General features: G+C 57.6%; 1 protein-coding gene across 1 annotated transcript; it reads left to right on the top strand.

The window, feature by feature from the left end:
* Window positions 1-1089: 1089 nt before the first annotated feature.
* RBPJL (recombination signal binding protein for immunoglobulin kappa J region like) lies at window positions 1090-9130 on the top strand (the record flags this gene model as incomplete). The annotated part of the gene is made up of 12 exons (XM_084247646.1): window positions 1090-1111; window positions 2242-2350; window positions 3497-3622; window positions 4912-4982; window positions 5150-5265; window positions 5493-5667; window positions 6643-6780; window positions 7137-7246; window positions 7517-7669; window positions 8348-8503; window positions 8634-8737; window positions 8857-9130. 12 exons carry the CDS (start codon window positions 1090-1092, stop codon window positions 9128-9130), a joined length of 1554 nt encoding a protein of 517 aa, XP_084103772.1.
* Between the last annotated feature and the right edge of the window lie 8370 nt (window positions 9131-17500).

The raw sequence follows: 17500 nt of genomic DNA, 5'->3' as shown, positions 1-17500 counted from the left end.
TGTGTATGTTTTTGAAATCTTTCACCAAAAAAAAAAAAAGTCAGTACATGGGCTTGCTGGGAAATGCAAGGAATTTCTCTGTAGAATCGCAGAATGGTAAGTAAATCGAAAGTAGCTTTTAAAAATTACAAAATTTAAAAAGAAAACGCCAGGCCTCCCTGGCGGTGCAAGGGCTTAAGCACCGCACTTTGAAGCGATCCGCAGCCTCTGCAGCATGAGTTCGATCCCCAGCCAGGGAGCAGCCCACATGGCGCAGCAGACCTCTCCTGTCTCCCCGCTGCTCCCCTCAGCAGTGTATCTCAGTCAGTCTGCCTGTTCTGCTCCCCACTCTGTCAATGGTGGGTCCTCTCACTCCCCGCATCTCTGGCCTGTACCCCAACTCTTCTATGCATAAATAAAAATAAATCTTAAAAAAATAAAACGCCTTTTTCCAAATGCCAAGTACGGTATTAAATGCTTTTCATGCATTTTGGTGCCTCATGCTCTGGACATTTCCTGCGACGCTCTCTTATTCCCGTTTACCTAGAAAAACACCGGTTCCCAAAGCCCTGCGGCCAAAAAGTGGCCGCTCCAGGAACCAACCCTACTTCCTTGGGGTTTCAGGGGACACCCCCCCACCGAGTGTTCAGCGGCCCCTTCTCCAGCAAGGACAACCGCAGCAGATGGAAGCCACCCCCCACCTCGGCCCCCTGAGTGTGGGGGTCCTTCACACACACACACATTCAGACATGCCCCCCAACCGCTAGCCGCACCCTTTTTTCAGGGTTTAGGTGTAGGGGGGGGTTGGAAGCACCCCCCAACCCCACCCCCCCACCCCACCCCCGCGCGCCCTTGAACTCCGGGCGGGGCGCTGCTCTCCCCCACGGCCGCCAGGGGCGCCCTCCCGGCCCGGCTGCGGCGAGGCGCCGTGGGAAGGCCGCGCCGGCCCAGCAGGTGCCCCAGCCCTGAGCAAACAGGGCCAGGAGCGCCGGGGCCTTGGAGATAAGGCTCGGGCAGGATATATCCCGCGCGGGGCCCCCAAGCAGGGTGCGCAGGCCTCTGGGGACGGCGGTGCACGCGCTCCCCGAAGGGCAGTGAGCGCGCGGGGCCATGGACTCTGTGGGGGCAGCAGGTAAGCGCCCACCCCGCGCCACCCGTGGCGACGCCCCTTGACAACGACAGAGGATCCCCGCTGTACAGATGGGAACGTGAAGGCCCAGACGCAGGCCCTCCTCGCGGCAAGGGACCCCGGCTTCCCTTCTCGCTTCTGGGCGGCTGGGCCTGGCGCCCCGGAGTCAGTAAATCCCTTTTCTTCTCTTCCTTCCCTCTGCTCCCTCCTCCGCCCCCGCGCCCCGAGCTGAAGCTGCCTTCACCGATTTTCTGTCGCTCTTTCTTGGCCAAGGCCCCCCCCCCCCCCCCCCCCCGCCGCCGCCCCTAACCCAGCCGCAGCCCCGCCCCCGGGCCGTGAATAGGCCCTTTCTGAGCGCGGCGGGCCGGGCCGGGGGCTGCGGCTCACTCCGGGCGGCCTCGGGTCCAGGCTCCTTTCTGCCTCCTCCCTGCAGGCCCGGTAGAGGAACAGAACCGCCTCTGCCAGGGCCCGTCACGGGAGGGTGACTCAACCAGATGTGCCAGCTGCTGCTGGAGGTGGAGGGCGAGCAATGAACGCCTCTCTAGTGTGCCCCGCGAGGCCAGCACTCGGGGAGAAGGCGAGGAAAGACACAAAGAGTCTTTGCGAAGCCTCTGAGCCCCCAAGGCTTGATGAATGCCCCCCTTGTCCTGTGTTTGGCCTGAGCCAGCATCTCACCTGGCGCCCCACCTGCACCCCAGGAATCCTCGAAAGTCAAAGTTGCTGCTGCTTCAAATTTCCTTTCCAACCCCCTCATTCCACAGAGGAAGGAAGAAGGTCCAGAGAGGGCAGTGTCTGGCCCGGGGTCACACAGCCATGGGGGGGCAGGACCCTGGAGCCCCGGGCTCCCCGAGGGGCTCATCCTGGCTTGGAAATGCCCTTAGAGTGGGGAATGCAGGCGCTCAAAGATGGGCAGGGTTGAATAATTCCTCAAGAATTGGCTTCAGAATGACATTTTTGGGGCGTGCCTGGAGGGAAAAGATTAGGGGGAAGGCCCCCATTTCCGTGACCTTGTTAGTTGGGGTTCAATTTGGACCCCACAGAAGTGGGGACTGCCGGATGGGGGGCCAGAGTCGTGCTGCCAGGTGTTAAATACCTAGCCTCGTCTGCCTCGCGCCCCCCACCCCTCGCCGCAGACCCCTCCGCGCCCCCAGGCCCTCTGACTCACCTGAGCCTACCGGACAATTTGGAGGCGCGGCCGCTGAGCGGAGCGGACGGGCGGAGCCTCGCGGGCAGCTGGACCAGGTAACGGGCGGGCAGCGTGCCCGAGGCGGGCACTGCCAGGCGGCTGGGGCGAGCGGAGGCGGCGGCCGCATTTAACCCGGGGCAGGCGAGCGCGAAGGGGGAGCGCGGGCTGCGACCCCTCCCACTAGCAGGGGGGACCCTCCCCTCCCATGGGGGTGGGCGGGGCGAGCGCGGCGCCCCCCAGTCCGCGCCCCCTCGGAGCGGCCGCCGCGGCGAGCTGCGGGGCGGGAGACGGCGGCTGCCCTCGCGGCGCGCGGAATGTCTGGAAGCCGCCGAGCACTGCCCCGAGGAGCGCCCCAAGGGGCGGAGCGGCCGCCGGCGGCCTGGCCCCGCTGGCGAGGGGCGGCCCGGGCTCCTGCCTCCGCGGCGCCCTCCTGGAGGGAGGCTTGATCCCGACTCAGGTCCTGCCAGGAGGACAGCCCCAGGGCAGCCGCCGGCCCCGCCGGGGTTCCCTCCAGTCTCCACTTTCAGTCCTTTGCCAGTTCTCTGCCCTGCTGGGGTCTTAGGCCCGCCCACCCTCACCCAGCGAAGCTCTCTGGCTGAGCGCACTGGCTCCTGGGCGCCCTCCGACCACCCACTGGGCGGCGGAGCCCTGGGCTCGAGGAAAGGACATCTGTCTGGGACAGCAAAGGGCCTCTTCTGAGGGAATCAGGACAGGGAGGTGGCGAGGACCCCCGTCAGGCTCAAGGGATCCTCCAGCATCCTGGGGACCCAGTTGGCCCGGCCCTTCCATGTTTCCAGGCATTTGCAAAACCCCTGGTCTTTTTCCCCTGGCCTCAAGACTCCCCTGGGGCAGATTCTTCTAGGCTGCAGGGAAGCCAAGCACCCTCACATACCCTGCCTCCCCCCAAGACCTGCAGGAGTGCAGCCTCTGTGAGGCTGGAGGCTCTGGCTAACGCTCACTGACCAGGCAGACCCCCATAGTGGCACGTGCGTGGTCCCGGTGGGCTCCTGCGGGCTCACAGCACCACACAGACCAAATGTTTTTCTCGCAACTGGCACCAGAGTCCTCTCCCTTGGCGTCACAGCCGGTCCCCACAGGAGGCAGAACATGCCTCCCATTCATTTCATTCAACCTTCATGCTTCAGTCTCCCCTCACCTCCCGCCTTCTGCTCCTGCCCTGCCCCGGCCTGCCCTCCCTCCAGGTCATCCCCGGAGGGCACCTCTGCCCTGAGGGAAGGTGTGCGCAGGTGCCTGCAGCTGCAGTGCGAACAGACCGTGCGCATCCTCCATGCCAAAGTGGCCCAGAAATCCTATGGAAATGAGAAGCGGTAGGTGCCTCGGTGGCCTGGCCCAGTCCCTATACCCGCTTCCCTCTTGTGTCTTTTAGAACCTGGGGAGGACTCAGTTCAGCTACCTGCTGATCTACCTGAGCTTTGCCCTCAGCCCCATGGCCCCACTGTCCTCTCTACAGCACCTCCCTGAGAAGCCACAACCCCTACTTGTCCTCCCGCTGGCCCAGTTCTTCACTCTAGCCTTCAGCAACTCGCTGGGTGATTGTGTCTGGGCACTGGGCACGCCACTGAGCTAGCAAAGTACCCAAAGTCAGCAAAGGATATATTTCCAGATTTTTAAAAAAGTTTTATTTACTTATTTATGCATACAAGAACTGGGGTGTAGACCAAAGGTGTGGGGGGTGAGAGGATTCACCAGAGACAGAGTGGGGAACAGAACAGGCAGACTGACTGAAACACTGCTGAGGGGAGCAGCCGGGAGACAGGAGAGGTCTGCTGCGCCATGTGGGTTGCTCCCAGGCCTGCCAGGGATCGAACTCCTGCTACAGTGCCTGGCGATAGCTTGGTAGTGCAGTGTCTTTAACCCCTGTGCCACCAGGGAGGCCCTATTTCCAGATGTGATGAAAGCCAGCAGGGAAAGAGAACCCAGACTCTCGCTAGAAAGGTCAAGGTGCAGGAAAGGCCTTTGAAGGAGGAAACATCTGAGCTGAGACTTGAATGTGAAGACGGAGCCAGGCATGAGAACATCTGGGCAAAGCAGGTTCCAGGGAGAAGGAACAGAAAATGCCAAGACCTTGAGGCTGTACCAACTTGGCCGGCTTGAGGTCCAGTGAAGTGGGAGTGGCTGGGATTAGAGAAGGCGGGAGGTTGGAGGAAATGAAGCTGGAGAGGTGCGCGCTGGCCAGGTCATGTGAGGACTCTGAATTTAAACCATGGGAGTTTTAAGAAGATGAGTAACATGCTTTAAAAACATACACACAGAGCACCGTGACTGCTGTGCGAGCACGCCGGAGGCGGCTGGAAACAGACCAGGGGAAGGCGAGGCCGGGGCCGAGAGAAAACTGCCGTCGCTGGGGGCGGCGTGGGGGTGGCCAGAAGCCAGGGGTGTGGATATGTGTGAAGGCGTGGACAGAGCTTGCTGAAGGACTGAATGAGGGGAGTGGAAGAAGGTCTGGGGGTGGATGGGGTTCACAGTCACGAAACGATCTGGAGGAGCGGCCGGAAAAGCGAGACTGGACCGTCTTGTTGGATCTGCGCCGCCTTTGCGCAGGGACAGGACAGCCCAGCGCCCCTTCGTGGATAAGGCTGTGCTCATGTCTCCGCAGGTTCTTCTGCCCCCCGCCCTGTGTCTACCTCGCAGGTCCCGGCTGGAGGGTGAAGCCAGCGCAGGGTCAAGGTGAGGGCGGACTCCCGGGCCCTGGGGCGCCTCCCTCTGCAGGGTGGGGGGTCCGCGCAGCAGAGCTTGGGGCCTCGGCGCTGTCGACGCGGTCTCGCGCGCCATCTGGCGGCGAGATCGAGACTTGCCGGCACCCAGCGCTCCAGAGCCCGCGCGCCCCTCCCCAGCGCACCAGCCCGGCGAGGCGGGGCCCACCGTGTGCGGCTACATGGGACTGGACGGCGCGTCCGGCAGCGCCGCCGAGACGCAGAAGCTGAATTTCGAAGAGCAGCCGGACTCCAGGGTGAGCGCACGCGGGAGCTGCGTCCATCCTGGCCTCTTCCCAGCACAGGAGAACTCATTGACCCTCCTGCAGAAGCCGGGGCGCCGGGGTTCCGCCTGGAGGGTGCGCCCCAGGGCTTGACTCGTGCATGTCAACCCGATGGGGCGGACGTCTTGTAGCAGGGAGGGCGCTTCGCCGGCGGCGGCGGGGGGCTGGGATGAGACGACCGCATCCCCCCAACCCCGCAGGAGTTCGGCTGCGCCAAGACCCTGTACATCTCGGACGCGGACAAGAGGAAGCACTTCAGGCTGGTGCTGCGCCTGGTGCTGCGCGGGGGCCGCGAGCTGGGCACGTTCCACAGCCGCCTCATCAAGGTCATCTCCAAGCCCTCGCAAAAGAAGCAGTCGCTGAAAAACACCGACCGTGAGCCGGCCGGGCCGCAGGCTGGGAGGGGAGGTGTCATACGGGAGCCTGGGACGGGGATGCGGGCGAGGCCGGGGCTGCAGGCGTGGGGTCAGGCTGGAGACCCGGGGGGGTCAGGCTGGAGACCCGGGGGCCGAGCCTAGAGCGGGCGGCGTCTGGGTGAGTGGGTGGGCCTTGCCTGGGGACCGTGACGAGTTAGAGACCGCCAAGTAGCGGGGAGAGGGGTAGAGACCAGACCTGGAGAAAGCTGAGGACCACACCAGACAAAAACCTCCTGCGGATGCAGGACTAAAGACAGACTGCCAGTGAATACAAAAGGGCAGAGGAAATTCAATTAAAAGTACTTATTTTTTAAAGATTTATTTATTTATGCATACAAGAACTGGGGTACAGGCCAGAGGTGTGGAGGGTGAGCAAATTCACCAGAGACAGAGTGGGGAACAGAACAGGCAGACTGACTGAAATACACTGCTGAGGGGAGCAGCGGGCGAGACAGGAGAGGTCTGCTGCGCCATGTGGGTAGCTCCCTGGCTACCCGAACTTGTGCTGCTGTGAGCTTCATAGGTTGTGTCTTAACCCCTTGTGCTACCAGGGAGGCCCTAAAAGTACTTGCTGAGTGCCTGCTGCATTCCTGGGCTCGGTGCTAGGTGCCGGGACCCCCTTAAATAAAGAGAAGTGTCCGTTCTGTTCCAGAGCAGCTGTCTGCTAGTAGGGGAGAGACACGTGGCTGAGATAAGTACTGCCCTGGGGTCCAAGTGACTAGGGGTTTTGAGAATATAGAAAAAAGAAAAGAAAAATCCTGAATAACAGTAAAAACGCTGCCTCTGTCCTCACTAGGCGGGGAGCGAGAGGAGTAAATGGCTGTGGAGCAGGAGTGCTCAATGTGTCCACGCCGATGGGCACCTGGGGGCAGAGGCTGGACAGTTGGGCAGTTGCAGGGACAGTCTCAGGCGCTGACCGCCCCTCCCCTCGCAGTGTGCATCTCCTCGGGCTCCAAGGTGTCCCTCTTCAACCGCCTGCGCTCCCAGACAGTCTCCACCCGCTACCTCTCGGTGGAGGATGGAGCCTTCGTGGCCAGCGCAAGACAGTGGGCTGCCTTCACGCTGCACCTGGGTAATGAGCCCCACGGGCCAGGGCTGAGCGCTTCTCTCTCTCTCACGCACACAGGGGTGTATTGAGCCTCACTGTGACTCCTCAAGGAAGGGGACATCACCCCAAGGAGCTGAGGCTCAGAAACAGAGCCCCAGAGGCCAGTCAGTGACTGATGGCCTTGTCCTAACTCCCGTGGGGGCACAAGTCTGTGAGGTGGTTCTCTGGGATGAGAACCTTCTGCCTTAGCTCCCTCCCTGCAGCCAGCTGGGCCCACAGGACCCAAGTGTGATGAGAAGTGGAGCCAAGGCAAGAGGGCAGGATTTGGAGTGGAAACTTGACACCCTGAAAATCTCTTTGCTTCCCCTCCCCTCCCTCAGCTGATGAACACTGTTCCCAGGGGGACTTCCCGCCTCGGGAGGGCTACGTCCGCTATGGCTCCCTGGTGCAGCTGGTCTGCACCGTCACAGGCATCACGCTACCTCCGATGGTATGGGAAGAGGGGCACACTGCAGGGTTCCCCAGAGCCACGCCAAAGGTGTGACTCACACGGGTGGGGGGGGGCTGGGGTGAGGGCCCAAGGCAGGACACCCGTTCTCCCTGGGGACATGCAGTGGTTTCTGGGCCTGGAGGGAGGAAAGGGTCCCTGGAGTGGGGGGCAATACCCCCATGGCTCTTGGAGAAGCAGAAACTGGCAGGAAGGGTGGCCTCTGCGCACCCAGGCACCTTCCAGGCCCTGCCTGGCGCCCTTCTCCGGTAGATCATCAGGAAAGTGGCCAAACAGTGCGCGCTCCTCGACGTGGACGAGCCCATCTCCCAGCTGCACAAGTGTGCCTTCCAGTTTCCCGGGGATCCTCCAGGAGGGGGCGGCACGTACTTATGTCTGGCTACGGAGAAGGTGGTGCAGTTCCAGGTGAGAAGCAAAGCATCCAAGAAAGCCAGACCATGGCCATCCCCGCTGCTCCCCGCTGAGCAGCGCCGCCTCCACGGGCCATTAGGTCATAGACGGGCAGGGCAGCTTCACAGAAGGTAGAAACAGCAGCGGGAATGTTACTGAGCAATCCTGCTGCCCCGAGTCCTAGTCATAGACCGTTGAGCTGTAACAGCACCCCGTTAGCTTCCTTGGGAGGGGGCCTGGGAGGGTCCCTGAGGGTATCTATTAGGCTGTGGGATGTAAATAAAGTATTGTGTATCATTGAACAGACTATTACAATAAAAGCACAGACTGTTAAGACAGAAGCATGGAACGTGGGAAATGTTATTAACATCATCAAGTAAGAGTATGCTCTGGGAATATTCTCCAAGAAGATTGAGATAAAATCATAACATGCAGGAAACAGCAGTGCTGTTGAGCAATAGTCCCTTCCAAATTGTAAACTGTAAAATTTTAGGGTGTAACATTGTGCAGTGTTTAAAAATAGAATTCTGGAATGTTAGACACTAGTGAGTGCAGGGAACTTCATTGACGCAGAGAACTGTAGGGTCTCGTCCGGGTTCACAGGGACACTTAGGACAGGAAACTAGATGGGGAAGCCCAGGCATTCCGGGGCTCCCCAAACTCCTGCTTAGATGCCCTCTGGTGTCCTCCCAGGCCTCTGCCTGCCCCAAGGAAGCTAACCGGGCGCTGCTCAACGACAGCTCTTGCTGGACCATCATCGGCACTGAGTCCGTGGAATTCTCCTTCAGCACCAGCCTGGCGTGCACCCGCGAGCCGGTCACCCCGGTACCCCTCATCAGCACCCTCGAGGTGAACTGGGCGTTGGGGGGCGCTGCTGGGCGTCGACCCTGCCTGCCCTGGGGGTGGAGGTGCCAGTGAGGGAGAGCAGCAGGCTCATGGAGACCCTTTGCCCAACACCGTGGGGTCCCCCCTCCCCTAGCTGAGCGGCGGAGGCGACGTGGCCACGCTGGAGCTCCAGGGCGAGAACTTCCACGCGGGGCTCAAGGTGTGGTTCGGGGACGTGGAGGCCGAAACCATGTACAGGTATGGGGCGGGGGTGAGGCGAGCCCCGGGGCCAGAGGGAGGGTGCGCAGCGTCAGCCCTAACTGGTGTCACCGCAGCCCTCCCCCGACCCCGACGACCCGTGCCCTCCCTCACCCCAGAAGCCCGCGCTCCTTGGTGTGCGTGGTGCCCGACGTGGCCGCCTTCAGCAGCGACTGGCGCTGGCTGCGCGCACCCATCACAGTGCCGGTGAGCCTCGTGCGCGCCGACGGGCTCTTCTACCCCAGCGCCTTTTCCTTCACCTACACCCCCGAGTACAGCGCGCGGCCCGGCCCCCCGGGCGCCCCCGAGCCGGCCGCCAGCGCCGACGCGCTCCTGGAGAGCATCCACCACGAGTTCACGCGCACCAACTTCCACCTCTTCATCCAGACCTAGGCGCGCCCTGGACGCCGCGCGCCGGAGCTCTGCGCCCCGGCTCCCCCGCGGCCCCAGCCCCACGCCCAGGCCCACGCCGGCCCCAGGCCCTGCTCTGCCCCTCCGCTGGGAGGAGAAGGGCTAACCTGAGCGGCCGAAAGCTGTTGCCATGGAAACCTGGCAGGTGGCTCGCTCGCGGCCACTTCTCCATCCAGGAAGACACCACCTGAGAGGGGTGCGCGGATCCCTCAGGAGGGCGACTCTGTTTCACTCTAAACCAAGCTCTTTCCTCTCAAGAACTCTGTGGACATCTATTCGTGTGTGCCTGTCCCTCAGTCTCTCTCTCGGCACCTCCCTGTCTCACAAACAGCCCCACGAGCCCTCAGCTGTGTCTCCAAGAGGAGCTTCACACCCCAAGTGTGGGGTTCAGCTTATGTGGCAAGGCCTTCCGGCCCTGGACTTGTCTGACCTGAGTATCAAGTCCCCCCTGGAGTGCTGGCTCCCACTTGGGTCCCCTCCTGAAGCATGGGGGTCCTGCCTGGAGACCTGGGTTCCACCCTGGAGCACCAGCCCTGCCCCTGCATACACTCCCTATGGCTCCAGCCTTGCCTGAGCTTGCTCCCTGGCCCACAGCGTTGGTGGCTGGGCAGGTGCCTGGGGGTCAGATCTGGCCATCTCTACTCACCCAGGCACTTCCCTCATGGGCCCAGAGGGATGCAGGCCTGAGGGCAGGGATTCCTCCCACTATCACAGATCTCTGTGCAAGAGGAGTGTGTTCTGTGTGACCCATGTCCCCAAGGAGGGACATGCCACGTCGTAGTTCTGCCCCCTTAGCCTGCCCACCCTCAGCTGCTGTTTGCCGCAGGGAAGCAGAATACCAGGCAGGGGTCCCGGCTACCTGTATCAGGTAGTGCCCCTCCTGATGGTGCTCAGTGGGGAGGTCTGGGCTGGAATATGGGCTCAGGCCCTGCACCCCCCACACTGGGCCCTTTATAGAAATCTGAGGAAGGGCTTGTTTCTGCAGAAATCACCCCACCTTCTGAAACATGGAAAGCCCCAAGAGAAAGAAGCAGTTGACATTTCCCCAGGGGAGGAAATGAGGTTTGCTCTTTACATTCTAGAAGTCTTGGCTGAGTTCCGTCATCAGCCATCTGCAGGCTGAAACCCACTCTGATAGGGAGGGAGGAAGTTGTTCAAAGCCACCCACATCCCCAAGAGGGAATCTTGGCTGAGGAAGGCAGGCAACAGTTGTCCCCAATGGGAGCGCCTGCCTGGGGACTGTGAGCTCACTGTCCCTGATGATGTTGAAGCGGGAAGCTATGGGGTTCATAGAGCACCACATGGGAAGTTGGGGTTCAGGTGCTGCCCTCAAGGACTTGCTCTGCCAACTCCACAAGGCAGGAACCCTGGAAGCCAAGAACCACAGCAGGCCTTGGAACCAGGCCCAGCCACGCGGCTCTGGCTTCCTCTGCGCTCTCCTCAGGGCGCCCTAGAGCCCATGGACCAACTTGCATATCCCCTGAAGTCTGCGACCTCAGAGTCCCAGCTGGCCTGACTTCTGAGGCACAGGGACAAGAGGGAGGGGTGCATGCCATCAGCCCTCACTGGACTGTCCCTGCAGGTCCTCCCAGCCCCCAGCCTGAATCCATCTAACCCGCTTTGCAGCTCCTAGTAGATCCCCTCCCCCCCATTGCACTGTGGGGGGCTTTGCTTCTTCCTTTGCACCGGCATAGGCTTCTTCCTGCTCAGATGTCACTTTTTCCAATTTGTGGGTCCCAGTGTGAAACAAAAATGTTTTTAAAAACTGTTAAGAACGGGCCTCCCCGGTGGCACAGCGGTTGAGTGCTGGGTTGTACAGCTGCCCGCAGCCTCTGCAGCTCCGGTTCAATCCCCGGCCGCCGGTCGAGGGTCCCACATGGCGTGCAGGCCTCTCCTGCCACCCGCTGCTCCCCTCAGCAGTGTGCTTCGGTCCTTCTGCCTGCTCTGCTCCCTGCTCTGGCTCTGGTGAGTTCTCTCACCCTCCCGTGTACCCAGTGCTTGTATAAATAAATATTAAAAAAAAAAAAACCTGTTAAGAACTTGAAACCAGTGAGAGCAGAGCCTGCAACAAGCAGGGGAGCGTCTAGGCCTGGAGCCTGGTGGGCCTGAGCCACTCCACGCCATGGAACCCCCCAGGCTTTCCACCTGTGTTCCACAGAACCCCTGTCACGGCCCCACCTGGGATCATGTGCATGTCAGGTTTCCCCTCTAGATTGTGAACTCCATGTGTGGGAAGGAGCTCATCACTGCTTGTCCCAGAGGGTGCATTGCAAGGTCTTGAATGGGGCCTCAATAAATACCAAATTGTGTTGTGTTGGCAGAGCTATTCTGCAAGTGCAAAGTGATGCCAGCAGGTGGCACTGTTCCCCGCTCAGGAACCCCATGTTCCTTTATCTCTAGTTAAGAGAAATGAAGATCCACAAGGATTGTCTTCAGTTTTTCATGCTCTCAGGATCAAGACCCCGGCCCTCCCCTTCCCACCACCACACACACGGGTTGGGGATCATTGCTCTTGTCCATATTTCCTCCTCGTTTTACAGTTGGGGAAATAAGGTCCAGGGAGAAGCCCATGAAGCTCATGTGCATGAGCTCATGTGTCTTGAATCCTAAACTCCAGGGCTCTGAGCTTCTCGCATAGGAAGATCAAGGTCAAAATCTCTGCCCCACACTCTCCCTACTTACTGGCTCTCATGCTGCTGAGGCCCTACTGTGAACAAGTGAGCCTTCTGGTTTATGCCCTTACCTTTGAATTTCTCTCTTCTGTTTCTTTTATTTTGAGGGGCACAACTTCTGTTCCTTTTAACTTGGGCTTCCTCAAAAAGAAACTTACAAGACCGCAGTGTGGGCCCATTTTCAGACACCACACTCCCCGGGGAGGGTATGGATCACTGAGGGCACCGTGACGATGGCCTGGGAGAGAGGAAGTGGTTTGAAAGGGGCACAAAGCCCACAAGACAATATCTAGCAAGCTTTGCAGGTGTCTGTCCTGACCACACTCATCAAAAAAGGTCCCCTAGTCAGGCCTGGCTCTGTTCCAGTCCCCAAGGGACAGAGGTGGGGAGGAAGCAGTGGCACAATAATGGGGTGAAGTGGTGAACACCTCCAGTTATCAGCCAGCCACATGGGGGAAGCCTGAGGGAGGGGTGAGAGGCAGGCGACGCTCTGGGGCAGGCAGAGCCTCGTGACCTAGTTCTTTGTGGACTCGCCCTGGTTACAGGCCATTGAAGAGAGGTCCGCTCTGCCAGGCTCACCCCCAAGTCTTCATCTGGCTCGAAACATCGTCCTTTCCCACCTGGCTCAGGCTCACCAGGGGAGGGGTACTGGGGCTTGGCTGGGTTTGCCCCGCTCTGCCACAGATCCCTGAATAACCTCTAAAATGGCATTTCACCGCAACATTGATGAAAAAAGCAACCCCAGTGAATGTGTGAGGAAGGACCTGCTTCCCTGAAGATAATCTGAGTGAGTTTACCCCCCACCCCCACCCTGCGACCGTTCACTTAGTTGTAGTTTCCAAGAATTTGTTGTCAGCAGTAAATGAGGACATACTGTGTGCACGCACATGCATTTACGTCTCCTCGTACCCATTACTTTTACATATTATCGGAGAGGTCGCCTTAAAATGAAGGCACGCACAGCTCATGACGGCTTTTCAGCCATCTTGGAATCCAAATGATGTGTACTAGCCAGGGGCGCTGGCCACTTCAAGTCCCTTAACTTCTCCGGGCCTCAGTTTCCTCTTCTGTAAATAGGGACATCAGTATTTGTTTCATAAGATGGGAGGAGGAATAAAAGAACTAATAGGTGTAAAGCACTTTGGACAAGGCCTGGTCCAGGTAACCGCTTTCTGTGGGTTAACAGCCCTCACTAGTTTTTCTAGAAGCTCTTTTGGATGTGCTCCAATACTGTACTCTCCATTTAATAGATAGGGGAGTTGATGGTTCAGAGGAGGTAAGTGACCTTCCTGTATTGGTTTTCTGTGTTGTGTAACAACTTACCCCAAATGTGCCAGATTAAAACAATACACATTTAGGGGCCTCCCTGGTGGCACAGCGGTTGAGCGCTGGGCTGCGAAGCTGCCCGTGGCCTCGGAGGCGCCGGTTCGATCCCCGGCTGCTCCCCAGCCACCAGAGGAGGGTCCCACATGGCGCGCAGACCTCTCCTGCCGCCCGCTGCTCCCCTCAGCAGTGTACTTCGGTCCTTCTGCCTGCTCTGCTCCCCGCTCTGGCTCTGGTGAATTCTCTCGCCCTCCCGTGCTTCTGACTGTACCCAGTGCATGTATAAACAAAACAAAAACATAAATAAATAAATAAATAAATAAATAAATAAATAAATAAATAAAACATGCCTCTATTTAAAAAAAAAAAAATACACATTTATTGTTCTGCGGATTTCATGGTCCAGGAGTCCAAGCAGGGCTTAGCTGGGTCTTCTGCTCAGGGGCACCCAAGATGAGAGTCGAGGTGCCAGGGCTGCTCTCTGAGGCACAGGATCCTATTCCCTAGCTCCCTGGATTGTTGTCAAAGTTCATTGCAATTTGCCAATTGCAGACCTCACAGCAACTTGTTTCATAGAGGTCAACAGGAGAGCTCCCTCCTTATCAGGAAGGTTCCACATCTTCTTTATAGGTCTTTCAATTGATTAAACCTGACCCAACCAAAATAACATTTTTGTGAACTCTAAAATCCACTACTCTTCAACAACGCAGGGGTTAGGAATGCCGACCCCACCCCCACGTAGTCAAATATCTGAGAATAACTTTTGACCCCCAAGAAATGTCACTACTAACAGCCCCTCTATTGACTGAAAACTTCCCCAGAAACATACTCAGTGAACACAATTGTGTATGCTAAATGTATGATACTGTGTTCTTACAATAAAATAAGCTGGAGAAAAGAAAATGTCATTAAGAGAATCATAAGGAAGAGAAAATATATTGACAGGACTGGACTGTTTGTAGTAGTACTGTAACTTTATGTTGTCTATTTATAAGAAAATCCACATAGAGGTGAACCGGTGTTAATCAAAGGTCAACTGCAATTCAGGACCTTAGTGACATGTTTATGATCCCTTCACCTGTGCTACCTAATGGATCTCAATCATGGCAATGGCATCCACATTGTTTTTACTCAAAGGGAGAGAATAGGTTGTACAACGCACCAGGGTTCTGGATTCTTGGGTGCCGTCTTGGAATTCTGTCTATTCCACCCTCCAAAACACACAGCAAATTATGGGGTGGGGAAACCTAAGCACCATGAAGCACCATGAAGGAAATATGCCATGTGGGAGTGTTTCTGCTGCCACAGAAGATTAATGGATCCTTGAAAGAAAATGGCCCAATATTGTCCAAAACTCATACTTTGCTTCCCTTTCCCAATTCTCAGATACGTTATCACAGCCAGTTCCACCCAGTCAGCTCACCAGATAAGTTAACCCCAGAGCAACCCAGCAGGGGGGCTAGGATAACCGCCTTCAAGGCAGTGGAGACTCTCCCAACCAACAGCAATGACCTTGTGAGTTTCTTCCGGGTCTCGGCCATGACAGGATGGTCACTTCCACCTGCCTCTCTTGGAAAGCCAATGTGTCCCGAGGATACCCCATCAGTTCTGTGGGGCGTCCCCAAGGTGAGGAGCTGAGACTTCTTGCCAATAGGCCCACCAACTTGGCAGACCACCTTAGATGTGAAACCCCAGCACAGCCAAGCTCTCAGGTGACTGCAGTCTGGCAGACATATTTTTTCATTTTTGTTTTTCTTTAAAGATTTATTTATGCATACAAGAGCTGGGGTGCAGGCCAGAGGTGTGGGAGGGTGAGAGGAGTCACCAGAGACAGAGTGGGGAGCAGAACAACTGGATCTACTGAAATACACTGCTGAAGGAAGCAGCGGGTGAACCAGGAGAGGTCTGCTGCGCCGTATAGGTCACCTCCCTGGCCGGGGATCAAATCCTGCTGCAGTGGCTGCGGACAGCTTCATAGGTGTGGGGCCTGAGCAGCCCCCAGTGTCACAACCGGCAGTGTGGTTATGAGCAGACTCCAGATCCACATGGCCTGGCTTCGAATCCCATCTCTATAATTTTTGCTGCTACCATCAGTTCCTCTTTGGAACTGGACCCTCTTTGCATCCTCCCTTCGCACCCACCCCATGACCCCCAGCAAAGCACGGGGCGATGTGGCACCAGGGGAGAACAACTGGAGTCCAAGTCCCTGCAATTAGGTTTCCCTCTGCACAGACAAGCTAAGGGCAGATTTCCTTGGAAGCAAGGATTTACCCACCTCCCAACCCTTTTATGATGCTCAAGAGGGGGCCAGTGCTGTTGGTCTGAGTCTGCCAAGTACAGTGCAAGCAGAGGTCAGGCAGATGCCAAGAGAGAAGGCAGAGCCCGTTTCTGGAAGGATTCCTGCTGGTCAACAACCCCCTGCAGTTCTCATGCAGCCCTAGAGCTGCCAAATCTTGAATTTTTCCCAAGAAGTGGGAGAGCTGGAGTTTATGGGGAACATCTTCATTTCTCCAGCTGGCACCAAATCTAAGGATTTGTGTATGTGTTTTAGACACGGTGCTGCCTAAACAAAACACTAGGGCAAGCAGGACATGCCCTCGGGTGCCGCCTGGCCTTCTCCCTCCCTCCAAGTGCCCTGGCTCCCCACGTCTCTGCCTCCGGGGTCTGACACTCCAAAGGGCTCTGTGGCCGGGGTAGTGATCCACTGAGATCCAGGAATACAGAGCGCAGAAAAGATGACCTGTTAGGAACCTGAGGATGACAGAGGCAGGAGATCTAGAAAGTACAGGTTTTATTATCTTTTTATCAAAAAATCAGTAACAGACAACAGTGTGAGGAGGCTACAGAAAAGGTGCTCACTCCCAAAGTAGCTGCAGGGAAGGGCTGGGGGGAGGGGAGGGGAGTGGAGGGGGAGAGGACCCAGCCAGCTGGGACCTGGCGTTGTGGTGGTAAAGGGTGCGGGAAGCAGGGGGGACTCCCCCCCACCCCAGCAAGTGGGGTCAGGAGAAGGTGAGGTCTGGCCAGACCCAGCCACCATCCCTCCTTTTGGGGGACGGAGGGGCACAGATAACAGCTCAGAGCTTGGCCAGATCGGGCCTCTCCCGTCCCCCCTTCGCCCAGGGAGACAAAGGTCCCTCCAGCAGCGCAGGACAGGGCCTGGACCTCCGGCAGTGCTGTCCTCTCGGTGGGGACGGCCTCTCCCTGCAAGCTCGGGACAGCGCTGTTCAGCCCCCGTGGTCACCGAGCACTTGAACGTGGTTAGTGTGACTGAGGAATGAACTTGAACTTCACGTCCTTCTAATGGACTGAACACCCACACGCGGTCAGTGGTGGCAGACAGGGCAGTGCGATCCTCCGACTCTCCCTCCCATCTGAGAAAGCCCCCGAGGAGCCTGATGGGCTCCAGGCAAAGGCTAGAAAGAAGGGCGAACCCGGGGCAGAGGCGCCTCCAGGCCCGTCAGGAGAAGGCGCCGGGGGTACAGGCAAGACGAAGAGGCCAAACCCACTCAGCCACACAGAACGTCACTCACTCAGCCACCCGGCCCGCGTCAAACGGGAAACCCCACACCGCTTCCTGAAAAAATATATTTCATCTATTTCTCTAGAACTGAGGAAGAAAAATAATATATTACAAGAGAAAAGACAAAAATATCCCATCATCCCCTACCTTGCATTTTGGGATCTGCTAGGAAACTGTGTTTCCACAAAAGTGACTTCTTAGAGGAAGCAGCTTCAGAAAGGGCCAAGGTCATGAGCAGGAGAGTATGAAGTATTAAAAAATGGGGGAGGGAAATAAGGGGAAAAAGGGCCCTGTCTGAAGCTATAAATAGTAAAAAAAAAAAAAAAATTAATAAAAATCATATCTCCGGCTCTCCGCTCTTTTTTGAGAAACAAAAACAAAACAAAACAAAACATTAAATAGACACTTAGCAGGTGCTCTGGAAATGTGCAGAGGCCACCTCCCGGGGCTGGCTGGCGCCCGGCAGAGGCTGCATGAAGGAATGAACCATTAACAAAAAGACCTAAACATAGATTTACAAATATCCTACAAACCCTTTTTGTATCAACAGTCAGCTCTTTGCCCGCCTCCCCCCAACCCCCTCCCTTCCCAAATAAAAATGTCAGGTTTCCAAAAGTCACTTGAAAGAGCCTAGCGTGGCCCCCAGGAGACCGCAGAGACGCCCCAGCGTGGTCACAAGTGCCCTTTGATGGACATGGATCAAGGTGCAGAAGGTTCTAGGTGCTCCTCTCAGTTGCTGGGGCGACCGCGACCCAGCACCCCAGCTTCAGAGGGGCCCCGGATGTGTCATGGTGAGAAGATGCTCTGAAGCTGGAATTAGCTTCTAAGCTGGAAGGT

This window comes from Talpa europaea (genome assembly GCF_964194135.1).
Source record: "Talpa europaea genome assembly, chromosome: 11".
Lineage (NCBI taxonomy): Eukaryota > Metazoa > Chordata > Mammalia > Eulipotyphla > Talpidae > Talpa > Talpa europaea.
This window is presented reverse-complemented; position numbering and strand designations above follow the sequence as displayed.